This window comes from Rhipicephalus microplus, unplaced genomic scaffold (genome assembly GCF_043290135.1).
Source record: "Rhipicephalus microplus isolate Deutch F79 unplaced genomic scaffold, USDA_Rmic scaffold_21, whole genome shotgun sequence".
Taxonomy (NCBI): domain Eukaryota; kingdom Metazoa; phylum Arthropoda; class Arachnida; order Ixodida; family Ixodidae; genus Rhipicephalus; species Rhipicephalus microplus.
Genome location: NW_027464594.1, coordinates 9,682,055 through 9,705,948, shown reverse-complemented (window position 1 = coordinate 9,705,948; position 23,894 = coordinate 9,682,055). Strand labels below are relative to the sequence as shown.

The window sequence follows — 23,894 nt, the reverse complement described above, 5'->3', positions numbered from 1 at the left end:
TGAGCACACGGGTTCAAGGCTGAATCGGCATAGCGGGTTGATCCGTGCACTTGCACGTGGCTATGTTGCATGCGTCTATAGAGTTTGAAGAGTACCAGCGGGTCACGTGGTTCGAATAATGGCAGTGTCTCCCATTTCCACTTTTTGCCCATTCCCGTCTCTCAAGAGGCCGATCTGCCAGAATATCCTGCGCATTCTACTAAACACTTTTCACGGCTTCCAGTAACATATCCGCCTATGATATTCTCTTTATATATTGTACCTTCAAATACGATTTAGAAGCAGTTATAATCGAAGAAGGCAATTTGTGTGAAATAATTGACTCGTATAACATATCCTTATCAAGAACTCCTTCTGAAAGATTTGGCGGAGGAGGGTGATGGTGCCTCTTTCACCTTTCTCTTACTCAGGCTTCGAATTAAGAGACGCTGTGGACTGGGCCCCTTACACTCTCTCAGTAATCATGTGACGGCGTCAGAGAGCAAGATTCTGCAGACGAGCGATAAAGCAACGCATTTTAGTCTAGTCAGAAGGCACTACCGCGGCTGTGTTAGAGGCTGTGGGCTTTCGCCATTACTATTTCTCAGTCATCACACGACGGTGTCGGGCAACGCTTCCTAGAAAAAAAGTGTGCCTAGACCGTCACTCTCGTTTCAATTGGGAGCTTCCTGCCAGCACGCAATCTTGGAGGTCATGCCTCCTGCCGCGTGTTGCGACTGTCCACCACGTGCGAACGCTCGTCTCGGTACCGCTGAGTTACGTTACATTACCGTACCGCTCAGTCACGTGACATCACACATAAACGGAGGCAAACGGAGGCGACTGTGAGAGAATTGCTGTGTTCGTAGGGAGCGGCCGCCAGAGGCGTTCACCTTCGTACCGGAGGGTAAGGGTAAAATCAGAGGGTAGGGCAGCACGTTCGCGGCTCACGGTCCAGGCATAATTGTTTTAGGAGGCAGAGTTTGAGAATTGGGCTTCCAAGGAGCTTGGAGACCCAAGAAGCTTGCGACGCGCCAGCGTGCATGCGCAAAACCCAAGCCAGTCTTGGGATCTTGCGTTCTTGCTGACGCAAGGCCCAAAACCGTTTGGTTTAGCACTACCAAAGCTATGGGGTGTAAGAAAGCCACACTGTTGCACAGAAAAACATAGTTCCAGATATATCATGCGCTTTAAAATTGACCGGGTAGAGTAAAATAGGTGCTTGTTTGGTGTATGTTGCGCCACATCATTATCTGAAACGTTTATTGTTCGAATCGATTTCGTGCGCATGAACTTATTTTCGTCTCTTTTAACCCCAGTAACTGCGTTTGCAAATCAACAAGGCAGCATTCATGCTGAAGCGACCGCCCGCTTCGATCTGAACTTGCTTTTGCTACACGCCCACTGCGCGATCAGCAACAAATGAATGGCGAAATTCACTATCGATTTATTTTATCTTACTCTGAGAATAAAACGTCAGGTACGTGCTGTCGTTATTAAAGCCCCTTTAGTATTTATTAGCGAGATAATGTGCTTGCTTAGCCGCACGTGCTAAGACTGACGCACCGATGCAAGGTTTGGGTTGCGTCGCCATACCAAGAACGCTGCATCTTCAAACATCGGACATGCAACAAGGCAAAGCGTTTTGTTCGCATCGAGTCCTTTCTCAACAAGAAACAAAAAAATGCCCCGTATCTGCACGTTACTGTGCCAATGTCGTTAAAAGACGATAGTTTCGCGTCAGTAGAGAGTGAACAAAACGTTTATTTGATGTTCTGTGCAAGAAAATTGTTGAATGGTATTCTGGAGGCGCTGGGTTAGAGTGCCTCGAGCGTGCAGCGGAGGTGAATGAGCACATCAAGCTACGTCACACGTGAAACATAAGCGCTATCTGGGAGGTTATCTGGGAAAACAAAACGCGCGGCATCCGCGCCCGTCTCTGAGGCGATAAGGTGTAGAACGCAAGGTGACAAATAGGTGCCACCAACGTGTCTCGTTAGCAAAGCGTTTGAAACACTTGCCTTTCTGTGGAAGCGTTGCATCGTCAGCGCTGCGTGATAAGCGCTACAGTCCTTAGAAATACTTATGTACGCCTTTTCTAGAAAAAAGACGCACATAAAGAATACTGACGTGTTGTTATGGTGCCTCAGATATGCGCCATCATTGTTTTTCAATTGACAGTCGCACAAACATGATTCGCATATCGTTTGGTGTCGTTTAGGCCTTTAAGGGTATCATTAAGGAAGGACAAACAGACAAAACAGACAGACAGACAGACCAAGATTTTTGCGTCGAAGGTCCCCAAAGAAGACTATCGCCTTTGAAAGAGGGAAAAGAAGCATTGCAGTGGGGGATGCGAAGGAAAGCGTCGACGGAGAAGCAATTATACGAGAGCTACGATAAGCGTCGGAGAGAATCGGCCACAAAGTGAAGTTATCCGCCGGCATGAGCGCCTACCAATCTTCAGCATGCAGAGCAACAGATCCACGCTTCGAATACCTGGCGTGCGTGTTCGTTGCACAGTTTTACTGTATTTTGAAGTCATTAAACCAGCCTTATCTGTAATGAGTGTGTAAGACAATTCGGCGAGCAGATGCCGTAAAAACAGAACGGACGACATAGCGCGAATGATTACATTTGGAGAGGCTAATCGCCTTTTCTATGGGCTTAGGGGCCTTGTAGCCTCCACAGTGCTGAAGGGTGGGGCTCCAAGGTGTCTTGGATTGCCAGCGAGACGAAGCAGACGCAGCGCGAGCCATGGTGCTGTTTGGCCCTCGTCTTTCATAATTTTGAATTGCGCCATGGGTGGCGCCCCGTACGTTGTACTCAAAGCAGCCTGCGTTTGACCCAGTTCTCAAAAGCTTCTGAACCTGCGAACGCAAGAGAAACCTACGCAGCGAAGTCTGGAGACTCAGTGTCTTGGGCCCCCAATTCTCTAACTCACTATTGTGTCGAGGAACTAGATTTTGCGAACGTGTGATGAACGCACTTGCTCCCACGTGGCGTGCTCCAACGTAAGCTCGGAACGAGTAACAGGAACCTAAATTATTGTGTCATCGATTGGCGGATTCAGAGTGGCCAACGAACTCTGCGCCACAGCACTCCACTCTGGTGGAGGGCAACAGGAGGGAATCCACCAATGTAACACACTTGCTCCTTCTGGAGCAAACGGCAGGATCACAATGAAACGTGATACGCGCGTTTCTATTCTTGCTTGAGTGGGCCCGCTGCACACAGAGACGCTACGCTAGCCAAACATGAGCTCCGACGTGAGCGGCACCCGTAGGCGCACTTGAAAATAGCACCGTTTCAAGTCACGGGGCGCTTGCGACTTGCGGTCGAATCCGCCAATTTTCGCGGAGCAGAGAAAGTTGCTCCGTGCAGTGAATCTCGCGACGAAGCTGCCCCAGATCTGCCCATGGATTATACAGAAAGCACTCTCAATCTGCCAATGGATCAGACGTGCTCCGTATGGAGCAGAAAAAGTATTACCGGAAGTGCTCCGAATCTGGCAATCAATGGATGACACCATTACACTGAATTCATGGTGTGCTCTACTTGCAAGAGCGCGTTAACATCAGGATATATGCCTGTGATGAACAGAACTTTAAGTCGACAAATGGACTGCTTCGCATGCTACTCATGGATCCTTTAGTAGGGGATGGTGTAGTTTTTTTTATGAAAAAGGAGCTCTTTGACTAGCCTTCGTAATGCTGTCCTTCCGTGCGTACGTAAGAACTCATTGCAACGCGCTCTCCTTTCCTGAGGTGTTGGATTGGTGCAAGGTAGGTCACGCCGCCGCTGCGTGCTGACGTCACACTGTTCTAGCAGTGGGCGCTGAAGTCACTGCCGCAAACACTTGTCGATATCATTGCTCGCTCTGCTACCTCATCCACCGCTTTTTACACCGTCGACTCGTCGGTACGGGAACAACGATTCGGTGCCTCTCGAAGATGCTCCTGCTCCGAGTGCGTTGTCGTGCGCGTCGGCGACGTCGTGATCCTCGTGCTCTACCTCGCTCCTGACCCGCCAAAGAAACAAGTTCAGCGCTGTCCGGAGAAGACACTGACTGATTGCGGCAGGCGTGTCGACGCACGCCTTTTTAGTTGTGGGAGACTTAAACCTTGACGTCAGCGAGGGAGGAGGAGACTGGTTCGTCAATTACATGCGTGACGCGCACTCGCAGAAGTGCGTTTCGGCGAAAAGGAAGCTAGCCACTACGATAAAAGGAAAGTGCATCGATGTGAGCTTTGCCAACTTCGACGTCGAATGTGTGCAGAAACCTCTCAGCGTGCACTTCATCGATTACACTGCCGTAGTAGTCAAAGCGAAACGTGCGCCAGCTGCAGCCGAGCGCCCGTGTTCCCTGTGAAGAAACGACAAGACCTATGTCAGCCATCGCTTCAAACGACTTTGCCAGCGCTCATCGCAGCACGTGCGTTAGCGTCGTTCAATCTTTGAGGCCACCCGTGCACAACGCTGCTGCTTCACATTCCACCAAGATTCTCTAGAGGAACATGGTGTGTTTCTTCAAGACAAAAGTGTTTTATGCCGGGGTCCACCCCGGCTCCCGCTGACGTACTTCCGTCAGGAAAGTGACGTTGAAAATTTTATACTACGGGATTGTCAAGAAAAAATCACAAGGCAAGCATCTGTTTCGCGGAATCGAACCAGCGACCTCTCAATTTTCATTGTGCGGTGCTAACCACTAAGCCACAAAGCATACGATGTCTCAAAATATTGTCACGGGGGTGAGAGAATGAATGAATGAAATAAATATATTTACAAAATATACAGGGAGAGTCAGAGGCAGCTGCAGCCAAGATGGACGAACAGCAGCAACAACAACACGAGCACGGTCGCTTTCATCGTGGTCGTCGTCAATGATGCTCTTTTGTTGCCGATGTCGTGTAACATATAACCCCCCGCTGCTGGCAGCGCCGTCTCGGCGCCTAAAGGAGAGTAGGATCACATGCGGATATGTACGGTTTGAGGCGGCTCACGTGGACGACGTCAGTAGCGGGTGCGGACAACGATGACTGACTGTCCAACGGAGCAATCTCGTATGTGACATCAGTAAGCCGGTGTAAAACCTTGTAAGGCCCCGAGTAGCGAGACAGGAGCTTCGAATAGAGGCCAACGTGGCGGATGGTGTCCAGAGGAGAACCAATGAACCTGGAGAGTAGGAAACTACTCTGTGATGGCTATCGTAGCGGGCCTTCTGAGAGAGCTGCGAGCCAAGAATACGTTCCCGTGCGATTTGGCGGGCCACTTGAGCCCGAGCAGTGGCATCCCGGGCGTACTCTGTAACCGTTTGCGTAGTTGATGGGAGAAGAGTCTCGAAGGGTAACGCTGGATGGCGGCCGAACAATAAATAGAAGGGGGAGAATCCAGCGGTGTCGTGGCGTGACGAATTGTACGCGAATGTCACGTAAGGCAAAGTACTATCCCAATCAAGGTGATCCTTGGAAACGTACATGGAGAGCATTGTTGTCAATGTTCGATTTAGGCGCTCGGTAAGACCATTTGTTTGTGGGTGATAGGCCGTAGTGAGCTTGTGACGCGTCGAACACGAGCGAAGGATGTCACTTACTACTTTTGAAAGAAATGAGCGACCACGATCAGTCAGCAGCTGTCGAGGAGCGCCATGGTGAAGAATTACGTCATGAAGCAAGAAGTCCGCGACGTCAGTGGCACAGCTTGTGTGTAGCGCTCGTGTGATAGCGTATCTTGTGGCGTAATCAGTGGCTACGACTATCCACTTGTTTCCATTGAGAGAAGTAGGAAATGGTCCAACGAGATCAAGACCGACGTGGTAGAAGGGAACGGTGGGTATGTCTATTGGTTGAAGCGGACCAGCTGGTGGCAACGTGGAATGTTTGGAGCGCTGGCAGGACTAACATGCAGCAACGTATCGGCGCACAGAACGGTAAAGGCCTGGCCAGAAGAATCTACGCCGCACGCGATCGTACGTGGACGTAACCCCGAGATGTCCCGCGGTTGGGGCGTCGTGAAGTTGTTCTAGTACAGCGGAACGGAGTGTCGCAGGAACTACGAGTAGTAGCTCTGGTCCTTCGGCGCTCGTGTTGCGTCGGTAAAGAATGCCATTGCGTAGAATGAACAAGTGTAGCGACGGGTCTACGTGGGGCAAGCGTAGACTCTGCATGATAGACCGCAAGTGGACATCGCTGAGCTTCTCCTTGCGTATGTCGGTGAAAGCCGACATGGCGAAGACACAAGGGTCAGAATCATGTGCTGAAAGGTCAGGTGGGTCCCACGGGGTGACGGGATAGACAGTCGAAATCCTGATGCATTCGGCCAGATTTGTATGTCACGTCGAAGCTGTATTCTTGTAGTTTCAAGGCTCAACGGCCAAGTTGTCTTGTTGAAACTTTAAGGGATGACAGCCAGCACAATGCATGGTGATCTGTAAATACCGAAAAGGTGCGGACATACAAGTATGGTTGAAATTTTCCAACTGCCCAGACTAGTGCGAGGCACTCACGCTCTGTTATGGAAAACTTGCTCTCCGAAGGAGAAAGGAAGCGACTGGCATAAGCAATGACGCGACCCTGTCCTCGTTGCCGCTGGGCGAGAACAGCGCCAATTCCATGTCCGCTTGCATCGTACAAGCTTCAGTATGGGCTGACAGGTTGAAATGGGCCAAGATGGGTGGGGAAGTAAGCAATATTGTAAGGGTGCTGAAGGCAGCTGCTTGGTCAGTACCTCAATAAAAAGGCATGTCCTTCAGTAGCTCCGTAAGGGGTCGGGCAATGTCAGCAAAATTCTTCACGAAACGTCGAAAGTAAGAACAAAGGCCGATAAAACTCCGTACATCTTTTGCGGAATGTGGTATGGAAAATCTTTGAGAACTCGAATTTAGTCAGGATCAGGTTGCACGCCTCAGGCACAGACAAGGTGGCCCAGTACAGTGATTTCCCGACAGCCAAAGCGACATTAGGAAGAGTTGAACTGAAGTTCTGCTTTCCGAAAAACCTCAAGAACAGCCGTTAGGCGGCCAAGGTGGCTTTCGAATGTAGGTGAAAATACGATGACGTCATCAAGATAGCACTGACACGTGGTCCATTTGTATCCTCGCAGGAGAGAGTCCATCATCCTTTCAATTGTAAATGGCGCATTACACAATTTGAATGGCATAACCTTGAACTGGAAAAGTCCATCCGGTGTGATGAATGCGATTTTCTCACGGTCTTGATGTTCGACAGAAATCCGCCAGTATCCTGATCGCAAGTCGATAGATGAAAAGTAGGCAGAACCATGTAGGCAGTCGAGAGCATCGTCAATCCGCGGCAGTGGATACACGTCCTTACGTGTTAGTTCGTTTAAGTGGTGGTAGTCTACGCAGAAGTGCCAGCTGCCATCCTTCTTCTTGACTAGCACGACCGCCGATGCCCATGGACTGCAGCAAGGTTCGATGACGTCTTTTGTGAGATTTTTTCAACTTCGTGCTGGATAAGTTGTCGCTCAGCATTAAACACGCTATAAGGACGTCGTCGGATGGGGCTGGTGTCTCCAGCGTTAATCCCATGAGTTACAAAGGATGTCTGACCCAAAAGGCGGTCATCAAAGTCAAAGATGTCACGGTAGCATTTCAGCAGGTGCCGGATGTCAGCTGTCTGTGCTGGAAGAAGGTCCGGAGCGATCATCTTGTCGATGGTGGCATCCGCTGCACTCTTCGAGGATGAAAACGGAGCAGAGAACGAAGAAGATTTGGCAACGAAGGCCGAAATGGCAGCATCCACAGAAAAAACTTTTGCCAAAGTCATACCATCTGAGATAACTTGAGCGCACCAGCTGAAGTTTAAGATCGAAGGAGACGCTATATTTCCCGCGACTGTCAAAATTGTGTGAGGCACGGCAACATTTTTGGCCAGCAGAACGTCAGCAATGGGTGTCAACATGTAGTCACCATCGGGAACAGGAGGGACATATCTCAGGCTCACGTAAGTAACGGCTTGAGGTGCTAAGCGAACGTGATCTGCAGAACACAGACGTGGTTGAGCTGGTGTTGAGTCGTCATGGCAACAGGGTAAATCAAGTTGAAGCATGCCGGTTCCACAATCAATAAGGGCAGAGTGGGCGAATAAAAAGTCCATTGCAAAGATAAGTTCATGGGAACATTTCTCGAGCACAGCAAATAGCACTGTCGTGGAGCGATCAGCCACACTTATACGCGCGGAGCACATTCCAAGCACAGGAAACGTGCCGCCGTCGGCAACCTGGATGAGTGGCACTGTGGGTGGCGTTAAAACTTTCCTAAGGCGGCAACGAAGTTCGGAATTCATAACTGATATGTGAGCCCCTGTGTCCACAAGTGCAACAACGGGTGTGTCATCTGCTTCATCGTCAATAAGGTTGCGTCGAGTCATCAGCATGGTCAGAGGATTTGGCGGGCAAGTGGTTGATGCAGCATCACCTCCGGGAGCTGCATCATCTAGTTTTCCCGCGGCAGGTGGTCAGTCGGTGACGTTGGTCGGAGAAGACGATGGGCGACGGGAGAGTGGTGAATAGGACTGGTGAGCATACGGAAATGGAGAGTGACGACGATATGGCGGCATAGAAGGAACGTCTTCACTGGTGGCCTGAGGTGACTCCCGGTAAGTTTGAAAGCGTCCATGATCCCTCTCTGGTCGATGGGGGTACCCATAGGATGCCTGATGCCAATACCACCGAGTGTTACAATGGCTGGCCACGTGTCCGATACGGTGGCAGTTGAAACAAATCGGGCGATCGTCAGCAGTTCTCCACTCGGCTGGATTGCGAGGGCGCGCCGGAAGGTTTTGGCTTTGGGCATAAGAAACAGGGGGTCGACGACGGTTGATCGGCTGAGAGGGAGCTGTAGTGCACTCGGAGGCCAGTCCAGCATTGGAAAGCTCTTGTCGCACAATGGCATGTACCAGTGGCACCATCTGAGGGATAGAGTCACAGGCATGGGAGCACGTGGATGCAGGAGACAGAGCTTCAAGTTCACGTCTGATGATCTTGGTCACGTGCTCTGCAGTTAACGGCGTCTGTAGCGCAGGCCTGTCTTCGCACGACCAGGTTGCTGCTGTGTTTGGTAGTCGGGTGAAATTATGGGCCATACGTCGACTATTTGCGGCCTCAATACGCTGGCACTCCTTGATGATGACATCGACCGTGTTGCAGCCCTTGCACATGAGAAGGTTGAATGCATCATCTGCAATGCCTTTCAATATGTGAGCTACTTTTTCGGTTTCTTCCATATCGTTGTCCGCTTTTCGGCAAAGGGCAAGCACGTCCTGTATGTAAGTCACGTAGGACTCTGATGACGTTTGCGCACGAGATGCCAACCCCTTCTTGGCCGCTGCCTTTCTACCTACAGGCTTGCCGAAAAGGGCGCGCATCTTCTCTTTGCACGCATCCCAGCTTCCAATTTCATCTTCGTGGTTCTCGAAACACACTTTTGCTGTTCCTTTCAAGTAGAACAGGATATTGGCTAACATAGGAGTTTCATCCCACCGGTAATTCTTACTTGTACGTTCGTACAACGGCAACCATTCTTCGATGTCGACATCGTCCGTGCCACAGAACGTGCCAGGATCTTTTAGCTGCGGAAGGACAACAGTTGTTGTCGTAGTCACCTCGGCGGGAGCCGGTTCCTGGTTTGCCATGGTGGAAAAATCCAAGCGTCGGCCACTTCGGAGCTCCGTTATATCGTGTTGTAACCAGCACCTCCACCAAATGTCACGGGGTTGAGAGAATGAATGAAATAACTATATTTACAAAATATACTGGGAGAGTCAGAGGCAGCTGCAGCCAAGATGGAAGAACAGCAGCAACAACAACACGAGCAAGGTCGCGTTCATCGTCTTCGTCGTCTATGATACTCTTTGGTTGCCGATGTCGTGTAACAATATTATTGGCAAGCCAGTTTATACACCGTTTGGCAGTCCTCAGAGCTTCGGAAGTTTACCGTTCTTTTGTTATCAGTGGTGAGATGGTGCAACGCGCTCGCGTTGGGCAAACTCTAGAGGTCGTCACCTTCACGAAAAGCCGCCCTAGGGAGCGTGGTCTGTCCTGCACGCACGCTCATCAGATTCGGGAAAGGACGCAGTTCACTTCGCCCGATGCCTCAGACGCGTTTTAAGTATCGAGCTGTAATAGTTGTTAGTCCATGCTCATCTCGTGTATGCTAATGGCATGCGTGCTTTCTGACTGAGGTGTGTGCTGTATGTTTAGAGTACTTGTCATTCCTAACATGACTTCGCAATTCATTGCTTTTGCTGAAAAAAAAAGACAATAAACGCTCGACTACCTCTCGAAAAACACGTTTCACTTTCACGTTACACCGATTACTATATAGGGAGTCAGCCACGGTCTTAAACCATATGCGCGTCACGAACGCTTCATGTACGGTATATGTCGCACCTGTGTTTTGCTCCAACAGGATGCTGCGACTATGTCGGCGTCAACAGACATCGTGCGAGCCTGAAGAACTTCGCTTGTAAAAAAATGGCAGCATATTCACGGAGTGAATGATGGAGAGTGGGGCGAAGCATCCGTCCGTCCATGCGTTCATCTGTGTGACCGTCCGCGCGTCCATTCGCCCGTCCGCGCGTGCGTCTGTTCGTGCGTCCGCACGTCCTTCTGTGCGTCCATCCCTGCGTTCGTCCATGCATCCGCTCCTGCGTCCGTCCATGCATCCATCCGTCCATGCAGCTATTTGTGCGTCCATACATGCATCTGTCTGTGTGTTCGTTTGTACACCCATTCAACACTCCGAGTACCACCATCTCGCATCTTTTAATCATATATTTCTCATATAGAAGCACCGCCATCCAGCGGACATTCCAAGGACTGAACGAGAGGAGGCACACGAACACTTTCTTACGGCTTCCGCTTTGTGTCTACTTCCTACCTTTAATCACCTCGAGTTCATGGTATATACTAGTTCACTTTATTTATGGCACTGTGGCCCAACGCTTGCTAAACGTTTCTAAACCATCAAAAGTATGCGCTAAGTGGTAGAGGCACGTGCTAGGGACTGGATATCAATATTGCGTTCAGCTCTTGAAGGCGAAACTTAAGGATCCTACAGCCATTTTAACCTGCCCGGACAGCCCATGCAACGGCCATTAGGGCTCCGCGTTTTCTAATAAATCGGAAAATTCTGATAAGCACTTGCAGGCGAGATTTTCATCAGTTTGAATTTATCCTATAAGCTCCGATTTCAACAGCCAGTATGACTGTGCTCAGTTCATTATCGAAATGACATGCTCTATGCGGTCAGTGCTAAATTGGCTTGGTTTTGCCGTTATAAAGCTTATCACACGTGAAATCGTGTCGACCACACTCATAGTACAACGTACAAGGTCTTGTCGCGCACGAAAAGAGAAACATCAACGTATATAGAGTGCAACAAGATGTCTAATGTACGAACCTCGTAAGGCAGGCTTGCGCATCTAACAACACGCTTTAAGGTCACATACGCATAAAAGTAGGTGCTCCTTGTCCAGGTATTTTTCCTTGTAGAATAATTTACAACGCAATGGTTTCAATACGGAAAAAAAGGGACACAGCAATAAACTCACCCCTAAAATTTGTTTGGAAAAGCATTTGTTTTGGTGTGTATACGTACGTGTGATTTCAAACTTTCCGAAGAACTAAAATACGCTTCGAATTATCTCATGGCTTCGTGTTGAAATAATATTTCATTTCAGATATTTGAATATAGAGAATAACGCGAAATTAAACATTGAATTTCAGAGAGGGTTGGAATTTACGAAAAAGAAATTCTCATAAACGCCACACCCTCCTTTCCCTATAACAAAAAAAATGTTTCGCAGAATTACCTCTGTATGAAAAAAATAATAGTAAGCACCGAACAAACGAAGTCCTAGTAATAATGGAAGGGGGGTAGAAAAACCCGATTTCACAATTACTGTCCAATGTTCAGTCATTCCGAGGATTAGTGGTGATATTTCCCTCGAAGCCTGATGCGTAATTTCCTAAATAAACGACCTATATATTTCTCATGGAAAAGCCTTTTTTTTTCGGGCCCTCACAGTAGTGAGCACCCATATCAACACGGTGGTCAATGTAATCCGCCATTAGGCCTACAGAAGCCAATGTTTGTCATCCTTTGGCGAACAGTAAATCGCAAGTGCTGTCATTTATGCTAAACAGGACCGAGGAAGAAGTGACCAATTCGCCCCATCAGCCTGTCTTCATTGTTCATGCTATACTATAGCTTGTCTGGTGTGATAATGAATAGCGACAGCTGTACAGTCCCATTTCCTTGCTTTTGCAAGGCGGAATTGCCCTATAATGCCCAAAGTAAGAACGCATGGATCGCTATGGGCAGCATCGCGCCTCTTGCAGACGCACGATCAGGCAGGAGGGGCGCCCCGGCCCTCCTTTCTAATAATCTGAGAGAGCGAGTGATGTGCACCACGATATTGCTTAACTCGACATGTGCCGTCGTTGTTTGAAGTGCTGGCTGATGGCCGGGTGAGGTTTCGGCAACAGTGGTGGCGGAGAACACCTAATGTCGCAATCCGAGAACCTCACTGTCGCATTCCGAAAGCCTCATGGAAGCCTGAGGCCACATCGCGTTATTTTCATTTTTGGAACCATTGCAAAGCTTGTGTTCTTTTCGCACTATACAAACGAGGTTGGTAGGGGGGGGGGAAGCGGTGCGGTGCGCTTTTATTCAAAAACCCATTTGTCCGTCTGCTTGCCTGGCTATCTGGTCGCCTAGGTCTAGGCGCTCTCGTGGTCTCTTCCTTAAACTTTACAAAACTGGCGTTGGAGTGCGTGCGTGGTATACGTACGTATATGGCTGACGTATGTGAATAATGTGACTTACATGTCGTGGACGTCATCCTTTTCTTTGATTGACTAACATGTGGGGTTTAACGTCCCAAAGCCGCCATATGAATATGAAAGACGCTGCAGTGGAGGGCTCTGAAAATTTGTACCACCTGGGATTTTTTAACGTGCACGAAAGTATGAACTGACGGGCCTACAACATTTTCGCGTGCATCTAAAAAAATGCCGCCATATCCACGAAGTGAATGATGATGAGTGTGCGAAGCTCCGGAGGTAAACCTGGTAAACCATGAATCCTCCGTACATTTTGCCCACTCGAATTTATTGCAACGCTCCCCCTAGCGTACGTCGCCGCACTATATCTAACGATGACACGCGCCATATGTGGCATCATTCCTATTTTATAACACCTCGCATCTTTTATAATCAACTACACGTACCGCCGTCTAGTTTATAACATCTTGAATCTTTTGGACGGACGGACGGACGGACGGACGGATGGATGGACGGATGGACGGATGGATGGATGGATGGACGGACGGACGGATGGATGGACGGATGGATGGATGGACGGATGGATCAACGGACGGACGGACGGATGGACGGATGGATGGATGGATGGATGGACGGACGGACGGATGGACGGATCGACGGATGGATATGGCTGTACCCTTTAGATCGGGCGGTGGCTAGCGTAATACTTAGAACTGAACGAGAGGTGGCTACATACAGGGGACGCACAGCCCACGCCTTAAGGAGCTTCGCCCCTAAAATGCAGCCCCCGAAGCCAAAATATGACCTCGCTACCTGCGGGTCGGCAGCCGAGTCCCTTAGCCGCCTCCGTGGTGGGGCATCTTTTTTCTTTCCACTGTAACGCGTGGCACACAGCCGAATACCGCCGCCGGTTGTATGCTTGTATGCGCCACAGGTTAATCGCAGTTTACCTCCAACTAGATTAGGCGATATTGACAAAGAAGCATATAGGAGACCGCGCCGCACATGATGTGGTGCCGGCGTATGCCATATTATTGATGGATCAAATCTTTTTATGGAAGAAAAGAATAACGAGAACAAATAGAGAAATCCCATGCACTGCGAATCGCTGTAATGCTGAGCAGCTGGCGAGGAGCTGCATGCCCAGTATAGTTCATCTTTGATGCAAATCAAGGCGTTTATATCACGGAATGTCGTTAACTATCGCATTTTTGCCAGGTATGTACACATGCGTGAACAGGTATCTAATACGCTAATGAAACGTATATGTATGCAGTAGCTTTTACAACGCGTGACGTGAAATACATAGCCTTCACGTAAGAATGTTGTGCTGCAACATGATATGACATGCATGGCATGAATTTTATGTTACAACCCAAAACTGTTTGTCATGCAGCCATGTACCACCACACCAGCGCTAGAATTTATGAAGCTTCCTAAAGTCCTGCGATCACATGTTAAGCGTGGAATGTATACCATGCCATACATGACACGTATACCCCGTTTTTCATTACACGACATGCTATTTGACCTCGTCATGCAGTCATGTCACAGCGCACAAATGCTGATAGACTGCATGATAATGAAAGTGCCGGAAGCGCACTATGGGCGTGTCATGTAGACCATGCTGTACATGATGTGCACGTGATGATTTTAATATTAAAAAGCGGCATTTATATTCGTATTACATTCAAGTTACGCCATACTAAAGCGGGTATATATCAAGGTGGCAAAATGTCCATGAACTCACCATGAACGTAGCACGTAAATTGTGCCGTACATGAGAAGCATGTCATGATGTTCATGTCATGGGCTTCTATTTAAGTTCGTTATGCGCTCATGTCAAGTGACACCAATTTTGTTATACATATTAATGGAATGGACGTGAGAGCACGAAGAAAATGACATGTCTTTCGTGACATGTGCGTCATGAATTTCATATTGTGACCTGTCATTTGTGGTGGTGACGAACTCTTGTTATTCCACACCAGGCTTGCTACACATTCTGTTCACAAAACGGCCACGAGAGCAGAGAGTCATCGGTGGCCAGATAAATAAATACACTGGCAGAAGTTCGCAAATAAATTACTTAAAAACCGCAGGCCTAGTCAGACTCAAAAACAGACCTTCTGCATGGCAGTGCATAGAATGACGTCAATTCACTTCGTAAAGCTTGGCTCAACTAAAACAAATCTGAATTTTGCTGCTACTCGCTGTCTGGTTTGCATGAAATCAATTCCTCACAATGAGTGAGATCTGCCGAATTTTTATCTTAAGCGTCTCAAAGTACAGCGTCTTTTTCGGGTCCAACGACTTCGTAAAAAGTGTCTACAGTATTTGAGCTTAGCTACGTAGGTGTTTGCATTAACCCAGTTTGCTTACAGTTACCGCCATATCTTGTGAGCAGTGGCAACAGGAACGTGTCTCGCACAGGCAGTGTCATACAAGATCTGTTCACTCACGGCTGAGGTAGGCGCTGGCTGACGTCAAACTGCTTCTGTACCTCGGGGCACACCTTGACCGCATTGAAGCCCTCGACCTGGGCAGGTGTCATGTCCTGAAAACGAATGGCCTCCACAAGGCTGCTCGCGTACTTGGCACGTCCCTTGCAGTCGTATTGGACCCAGTTGATGGCTGCCTTGTACAACGCCAGCTCACTACAAAAAGAGAAAGCAATAAGGAGCGTAACAATAGAGAGAGACAGAAAGATAGAGAGAGAGCTCTTCATTGAAAAGCAGAGGATTCAGCCAGCGTGTGTGTATCACTGACTTGCTACTTTGCGGGGAAGGGGATCAGGAACTAAAAGACAAGAAGAGAGAGAGAAAATATCAAAAATTGAAATGAAAAGGAAAAAAAGTAAATATACAGACATTTTTTTTAATCTCTCGGGTGGGATGTGTGCTGACAGAACGACTTATTAAAAGTTGTCAAGGTGCCCCTACAGTTTGCCTAGCTGACAGGTGTTGTGTAAATACGTGAATGAAGGTTTTGTCGCATGCCTCTGTTGCGTGAAGCTAGGAAAAGGGCCCAGGAGACAATCAACTGATAATTTTTTTTTGGGGGGGGGGGTTAACAGATGCATGCAGTGCTCATAGAGCGCACGCTCATCGGTATACGCTCGGAACTCAAACAAGATATGTTTGACAGTTTCTATGGAACCACAGATGTTGCAGCGTTGCTAGAAAGCGCCTCAATCTCGAAGCGTGTGTTCTCTGCCGACACAAATTCTGCTGCTGCTTCGTTGGCGTTTTCAATGCGTTCGTCCCAATATGGTGCATTTGCAATCGGCATGCTAGTATTGCACCCCCACTAGGAACTTAATGACGTGAAAGCTGGTGCAGGTCAATTGATCAAAGATCAGAGCTAGGTAGTTCGCAACAATCGTCATTTAACACTACGCGATTTAAATGAAGAGAACGAAGTATAAGTTTATTTTAGTGCTTCGGTAAATATAACTTCTTAAGGACACGCCGCTCAACGTCTCCAGAAAATTGTTAAACCCTAGCTTTGGACAGCTAGCGAAAACTGCTGAAGATAGAAAGGGAAACCTGCCGACTTTGCTGAAGTTGTAAACAAGCACTCCTACTATATTAACGCTGTCTTCGAGCGTACCACACATTTAGAAATGTTTGTGCACATTCAGCTAAAAGAGTTTTCGTACTCTAGTTGAAGTTTTTGAGAAGTCTCTAAAGCGCCAGCATTTCCAGAATGCATCAGCTGACAGGACGTCATCAAAAGACAAGTTTAGGTGCTGTAAACTATGTCATAAGCCTCTGTCTGATATGCAAGGAGGCTTTCAGAAGCCATTACAACATGGCTTGGTGACAATGTCTTAGTGAAATTCTTCATGTTTACAATGCATTGCTTTAGACCCAAAGGAAAAAAAAAACACGGCCACAATGACGGTGCAATTCATTGCTCACATCGCTACTGCAAACTGGGCTTCATTATTCGAGAAGGTTTGCGATTATTATCATTCTGTAAAGTTTCGCTCAAGACGTGGACACTTGAGATGTTTCCGGAGCTTGCGCGACGACCAGTGATAAGACTTGGATATTCGACGGCACATGTATAAATGCCGACACGCTTCCGCACTTGTGATTTGATCGACGGCTGACGCTCTTTTTGCCTTTATCGGTGCCAGTGTGCGTCGCTGCAATCGGACTTTTCCTTTACCAGCTACGGGTTCGGCCATATAAACAGTTTGATCTTGTACCTACAGTCTGCTCCCTTCGTCACCGTCACTATCGCGAAACAATATTAACAATGAACGACTACCTTATAAAGCCCCGTTAGTGCCTTCATTTACTTCAATGTCTTTGGTTAGCGCAGCAAAACTTCAAGATAATTATGCTTACAACAGGAAAGACTTTCACGTGCGCTTACACTTTAAAGAAACTTCCCGGCTGCTTTTTACTCAGAACCATATTAAACCCCTGCATTGGAGGACTGTGCATGCATCTCAAAACTTTAACTCAGGTGGAATTTCTGTAAGAATCCCTAAGTCCCGCCAAAGCTCCCGAAGAACTTGCCAAGCACGTTTGAAGAAATACGCATTTCTCCTATTTTATGAATATTGTGATTGTTCTGACGACTTCTCTGGCTTGTGGTGACATGGCTTGCGATATTAGGCAAAGAATATTTGAACCCAAATAACCTAATTACCTGTTTCAACGCTGGCTTGGTCGATTGACGCCAATTTTTTCTTAGAGCCTACAAAATAAAATGGGAACGGCGATTGTTTAGGGGAGTATTTCAATGATCCCGACTGCAACCGACACCACCATTGTGGCATTTTTCCGGTGTTAAGAGCTGCGAAAAAAAGGGCCCTTGACCGACATAATGGGTGACGCCGAAACGTGTAAGTGCCCTATTTAAAACGAAGTCCTTAAGCTGTTTCGAGAGCTTCCACGCTTCGGAATGCAACCCCGAAAACGAACACTGGCGTCGCTGTGGTTGCGATCATGTGACGTCACGGTAAGGACTCGTATGATCTGCCGCTACTTGACGCCTTTTTCTGCGCCCGCCATGCACCCGCTCTTAAGCGATACGTTGGTGATTACTCCTTCGAATTTTCGAAAAAAAATTTGTCAAGATCTAATGTGCACAGTCTCACAATCAGTGAAAGTTCTTGAAGCTGTGAAACGTTTTCATAATTTAGCTTAGGATAGACAGACTCCCGTTCAAACGTGATGCAGGACAACTAGACACACGCTGTTTTCATCACACACACCAAGAAGTGGGTGCTACGAAAACATGCTAAATGGTGCTAACATGATTACAACTAGGCGTAGACTCCTCGATTAGAACACGTGTGTGCCGAAGTATTAGAAATAAAACTAGAACATTTTCAACTCACTAAGTACATAGCACTTCACAGTGCAAGTTACGCCTGCATCTGGGAATAATCTAAATGAATTGACACAATTGTGCTTTCTTTAACAGGAGACTTTACCCAAGTATTAGTGTCATAAGCGCTCACTTAATACATTCGGAAAATAAACATAATACGGTCGCACACACAATAATTTTAGAAATGTTCATATATATCCGTTTACTGGAATAATATGCACAGGTTTCTTCTCAAAAGTAGCCAGGAATTTGCGTGAAAGGCTGTGGTATTTTACAGCCACGTCACAAACGCTAATGTTCACTTCACGCTGATAGCAATGATTCCAACAGAAGCGTCAGAAAGTCGAAATAAATTCTTTCTATGGCGCATTCAGTGACGTGGCCCAAACAGTTGCGTAGCCAGGGAGTAGCACACCGTGCCTGCGCCTCCCCTCCCCCCTCCCCCGACATTTTTCCAGCCGTGGCATTTAAAGCGCAAAATTACCTATTCAAGTGAATGCCCCTCCCCCCCCCTCAAAAAAAAATAAAAATTATGGTTACATGTCTCTGAGCCCAAGTAATATTTCAACAAACTTGGGCTTCGATAAGGCGATGACTGGTCTTGCACGTCATGTCCACCTACAGGTACTCCATGTGAAATAAAGGCTCGAAATTATTAGGAGAGAAACTTGAAACAATGAAACAAAAGAACGTGTTGATCGAGCGAGTACACAAGAACCACAAGAAACAGCGGCGGTATAGAGGGCGAGCACATTCAGGTATATTTTGTGAGACTCGATACCACATGCGAGCACGCGGTATGACACACCTGTGAAAGTGCTGTGCGTAGATACGTGAATTGCTCCGGTACAAATTACCCTGCTGTCGAGAGAAATTCCTCGTATCTCCTAAAGAAGTTACCCATGCACAGCTCAACCTAATATAAATATGGTGTACTATTATTTAATTCTGGTTCCAATTCACATGATTATGTGTCAATGAGTTTGTTGTATCCGAACAGAACCATGGCCGTATACTTTTCACAACCGTCGGAATGCGGCTGCCATGGCCACGAATGGAATTCATCAGTGGTTAGCCATGTGACAGACCTTTTCGTTCCTTTCACAATGCCTACTACCGAGTGCGCAACTGTGCAGAAGCAAAAGTGAATTTTATATTGTTTTACCTGGAACCTTACCAATCATGTTTTATTCATTAATCTGCAGCTTGAGACAAGCAAAAAGCAAACGCAAACAGCGGAAGAGCGCAGGAAGCGACTGCATTATTATGTAGGTGTGCCGCGGCTGGCATTGGAAGAGTCCGTGCCGTGACGTCACCCAGGCCTCCCACCAGGTGGTGCCACTCCAACTTTTCAGGCTAATATCGACGAGGAGGAATAAAAACAAATCCGCACATATTCACCAAGTGAATACTGATCATGATGGAGAAGCAGTGTGCATGGAGTAATTCCCACCAGGTGGTGCCACTCCAACTTCTCGAGCTAATAGGGAGCAGGAGGAATGAAAACAAATCCTCGCATATCCTTGAAGTGAATACTGATCTTGAAGGAGAAGCAGTGAGCATGGAATAATGAGCGTCTATTTTGTTGTGGCGAGCCTCTTACTTTGTACCAATTAGCCTTTCGTTCTGTCAAATGCATTGGTTTTTGGGTGGTTAAATGATTTTTAGGGGCGAAGCTCTTTAAGGCGTGGGTCTTGCGTCTCCTCTATGTATAGCTACTTCTCGTTTTAGTCCTCAGAATTTACGCTGGACAGTGGTACTTGTGTATAAGGAACATATGATGAAAAGATGCGAGGTGGGGGTACTTGGAGTGTTCACTAGATGTACGAATGGACGGACGGACGAATGGACAGACAGACAGACAGACAGACAGACAGACAGACAGACAGACAGGCAGGCAGGCAGGCAGGCAGACAGACAGACAGACAGACAGACAGACAGACAGACAGACAGACAGACAGACAGACAGACAGACAGACAGACAGACAGACAGACAGACAGACAGACAGACAGATGAGTGGATGGACGCGGCCAGTGAGTAATTCATGGTTTGCCAAAAAACCGTCCAAAGATTCGCCCCCCTCATCATCATTAACTCTATTGATATGCTGTAATTTTTTAACGATGTTGTGTCATTTCATTTTATTTGTTCTGGTGTTCAGAAAAAATGGCAACATATCCACAGAGTGAATGATCGAGAGTGGGGCGAAGCATTCGTCCGTCCATTCTTTCTTGCTTCCGTCCGTCCATGCGTCCGTCTGTGTGACCGTCCATGCGCGCGTCTGTTCATGCGTCCGTCCCTGCGTTCGTTCATGCACCCGCCCCTGCGTCCGTTCATGCGTTCATCCATGCATCTGTGTGTCCGTTCGTCCATCTATTCAACACTCCAAGTACCATCATCTCGCATTTTTTCATAATATATGCCTCACATAGAAGCACCGCCATCCAGCGGACATTCCGAGGACTAAACGAGAGGTGGCACACGCACACTTTCTTACGGCTTGCGCTTCGGGTCTGCTTCCCACCTTTAACCAACTCGAGTTCATAACATATACTAGTTCATTGTATTCATGGCACTGCGGCTCCACGCTCGCTAAACCTTTCTAAAACGAAGGAGGTTACACACAGCGAGTATACATAGCAACCCTTTTTTGTCAGATAGTTCTCAATGTACATGCCAATGGCTGCTAATGGGGATTGCAGCGTGTCCGCTAACTAAAAGCCGAATGCTCGTCTTTTATTCCCCCTTACCAGTCATTGGCATGTACATTGAGCACTATTTTTGTTGTTCAACAACGCACAGAAGAAATCTCTCGCCGGCACCCCCCTTGTGGTCGAAATGTTATACTTGTTACACACTACAACGGCTACAAGGGAAAAACGGGTGCCGCTATAAGGAGCTTCGCCCCTAAAAACTGGTACTCTACTATGGCAGGGCAAAAAGCCGTCCCAGTCAAGGGTGTGCAGTCACGGTAACAACTGGTTGGAAACCTCAACGCAATAGCTCTCTTTTTCCGACATGTACTTGCGCGCACCTGCTAATGCGCATCATAAATCGTGGCCTTCTATTTTGTTCCAGTGAGATGCCTTTTATGTTGTTCTCGTTGATCTTTTGTTCTGTCAAATAGTTTTATGGGTGGCTAAATGTGGGTGCTGTTACGACGTTGTGGCCTTTTATGATGTTTGTTCTGGTTAGCAGCCTACTGGTGTTTCCATGTGTTTTTACATGCAGCTGCTCTACACCTGCCGTAGGCGCCGGACGACAGTCTACAGACTTTGTCTGGTCGTAAGAGGCTTCGTCCATGAAAATTCATTTCTCTCATTTCATGGGAAGCCCGCTATGGAGCTGAACCACTCGGACGCTTCTCGAATGGGTTTTTTCAGTTTTTCATTTTTGCGGCTGAATAAGGACAATTACGGGATTCAACACCATCATAGTTGTCGCCAGATGATCACCCGATTCGTCAGACGCCAGGTGATAGGCACCCGACAGTGGACCAGAGGGCGCAAGGAAGCTCTTTGGGCCGCCTCAGCATTGTTGGTACCGACCACCAGGGATACTAAGAAAATGGAATGCTCTCTGGACACAGTAACACTCTGTAGTGTAAGTGCGTTTTAGGCATGTTTTCAAAGAACGCTTCCTGGGAGCTTACATAATCAGACATGACCCCCTGCTCACAACAAAAAAAAAAATATGTCCGTACAAGTCCGGCTTTGCGGCGTCTACCCGTTAGGCTACGCATTGGAAGACTCGGTTTTGCTGCGCCTACTCGCTAGGCTGTGTGTTCTGGCGCTACCATCAGATCTCGTAAACTGCATTGCCGGGTTGCTATTCCAGGTGGGCCTACTTTTTTGAGCCGTGACACTTCTTTCAAGTTCCCATAACGGCGTCTCCCTAGCTACGCCATCGCAGTGCCATCGACGCGCTGGCAAATAGGCGACAAGCCAGGGTCCCGGCTTGTTCGAAGCCTACGAAATGGATGCTGTGGAAATTGAGGGGGAGACGGTGTCTCCCGCAGAGTACGACAACATTAAAGGATGGGTTGTGGCTCGTGAACTACGCAGAAAGGCAAAAGACAAGATAAACGTGGTACCAGACAAGAGCGCGGGAGGTAATTCCAAGGAGGCGTCTCGGACCTTGAAGTGTTTTTTGCATCGCCGGCCAGTGCCGGAAGATCCGCAACTGCCAGAAGACGATTACAGGGTAGTAAGACGCCCAGAAAGTGGTCTGAACTTGACGCTACAGAGTGTAGCGCTCATAAGAGACGGTGCTCTACGAGCGGCAAAAGTACAGCCTGACATTGCTGCCGAAGATACTCTTAGAATCAACATGCGACAAAATCCCATGATCATGAGCACACCAAGTCTGGCCAATGCGAAGGAATACAGCAACATCAAGGAAATTAAGATCAATGACAAGAGCTACGCTACAGCAGCCTATATAACAACACCAGAAAACACATCCAAAGGGTTTATCAACGGAATACCGACGTATGATAATCAAGAAGACATAGAAAAAAAACTTGGTCAACCAGAGGAACCCGATGATTGTATATGCACGACGTATGGGATTTACGGACTGGGTGGTCATTGTTTTCGAAGGTTTGTTTGTGCAGTACTTCGCATACTACCGTCGTGCCGAATATAGGTGCTTCCTCTACAAGAAGCAATATAAAACATGCACTACTTGAGGACGAATCGGACATCGGGCGGATGTTTGCCCACAGCCTCAAAGCAAGAAATGTTGTGGTTGTTGGGTGCTCATTCCAGCTGAAATTCACTAGTGCTACTCAAAGTGTAGCCTTTGCCGGAAAGGTCATCTTACAGGGGACAAATAATGCTAAGAACAGTTTAGCACCCCATACCTCTTCAAGAAAAGATGGTGAAAAAGAAGAACAACCACAAGGTGATGAACAATAAGAAATAAAGATTTTGTTGAACACTAGGAAAACACAAGCCTGGATGGAAGAGAACACATAAGAAAATCCAATGGAGAAGAATGGCACCCAGGACACAGGACGACGACGCAGCTCCTTACCGCGACTCGCCAAAGGGGAAAGAGAACGAACTGAACTCGAACCCAGATCCACATCCAGATCAAGGTCCACTCGTCAACACAGATTCAGGTCACGAGCTAAATTCAAGACAAGGGTGACGACATCACCTCAAGGACAGTCCCACGAGGGTCCTGACAGCGGTCGGGGCAGTCGACAAAAAAGAGCTGTGCGGGCAAGGATCTGAGGAGTCCCTCCGGTGTGGGAGTTTGCCTGAGGTTGTGGCAGAAGGGTCCACCCTAGGTCAAGAGCTAAACCATATCAAGAAATTGCTAGAGTAACTCAAGAACGCACAACATGGGGACGAAATAAAAAGACCAAAAGAAGAGAACATTAAGCTTAGGCAAAACCAGCTGCGCGAGTCCACTAGCTCTACAGCATCGTGTAGTCAAATTTCACCTCCTGCACCTGCACAGGAGTCAGGAGCACATGCGCATGCAGCGAAATGAAGAGCAGGGGAAGTATCTCCTGTAGAAAATGAAGACCTAGCTCTCAAAACCCCTGGAAAAGAAGCATGAGAATATGCTCGGAGAATTAACTAAAGTAATACAACAATTCACAGGATTGCAGTTGCAGCTGGTAGAAATGAAACAAAAAATAGATAGCATAGAGAATCGACTAACGCTGGTGGAGAACACGCAAACAGATTTGAGGTCTATAATAGCAGGCCCGGTTAAGACTACTACTAAACCCTACAACCGG

At 47.7% G+C, this 23,894-nt stretch overlaps 1 protein-coding gene across 1 annotated transcript in view; it reads right to left on the bottom strand.

Moving 5' to 3' along the window:
• LOC142785338 (uncharacterized) overlaps positions 1–23,894 on the bottom strand; it is a 106,645-nt gene that overhangs the window by 28,900 nt on the left and 53,851 nt on the right. The window contains exon 5 of the mRNA XM_075883819.1: positions 15,249–15,443. Within this exon, the coding sequence (XP_075739934.1) occupies positions 15,249–15,443 (195 nt within the window). The remainder of the gene's footprint in view (positions 1–15,248; positions 15,444–23,894) is intronic.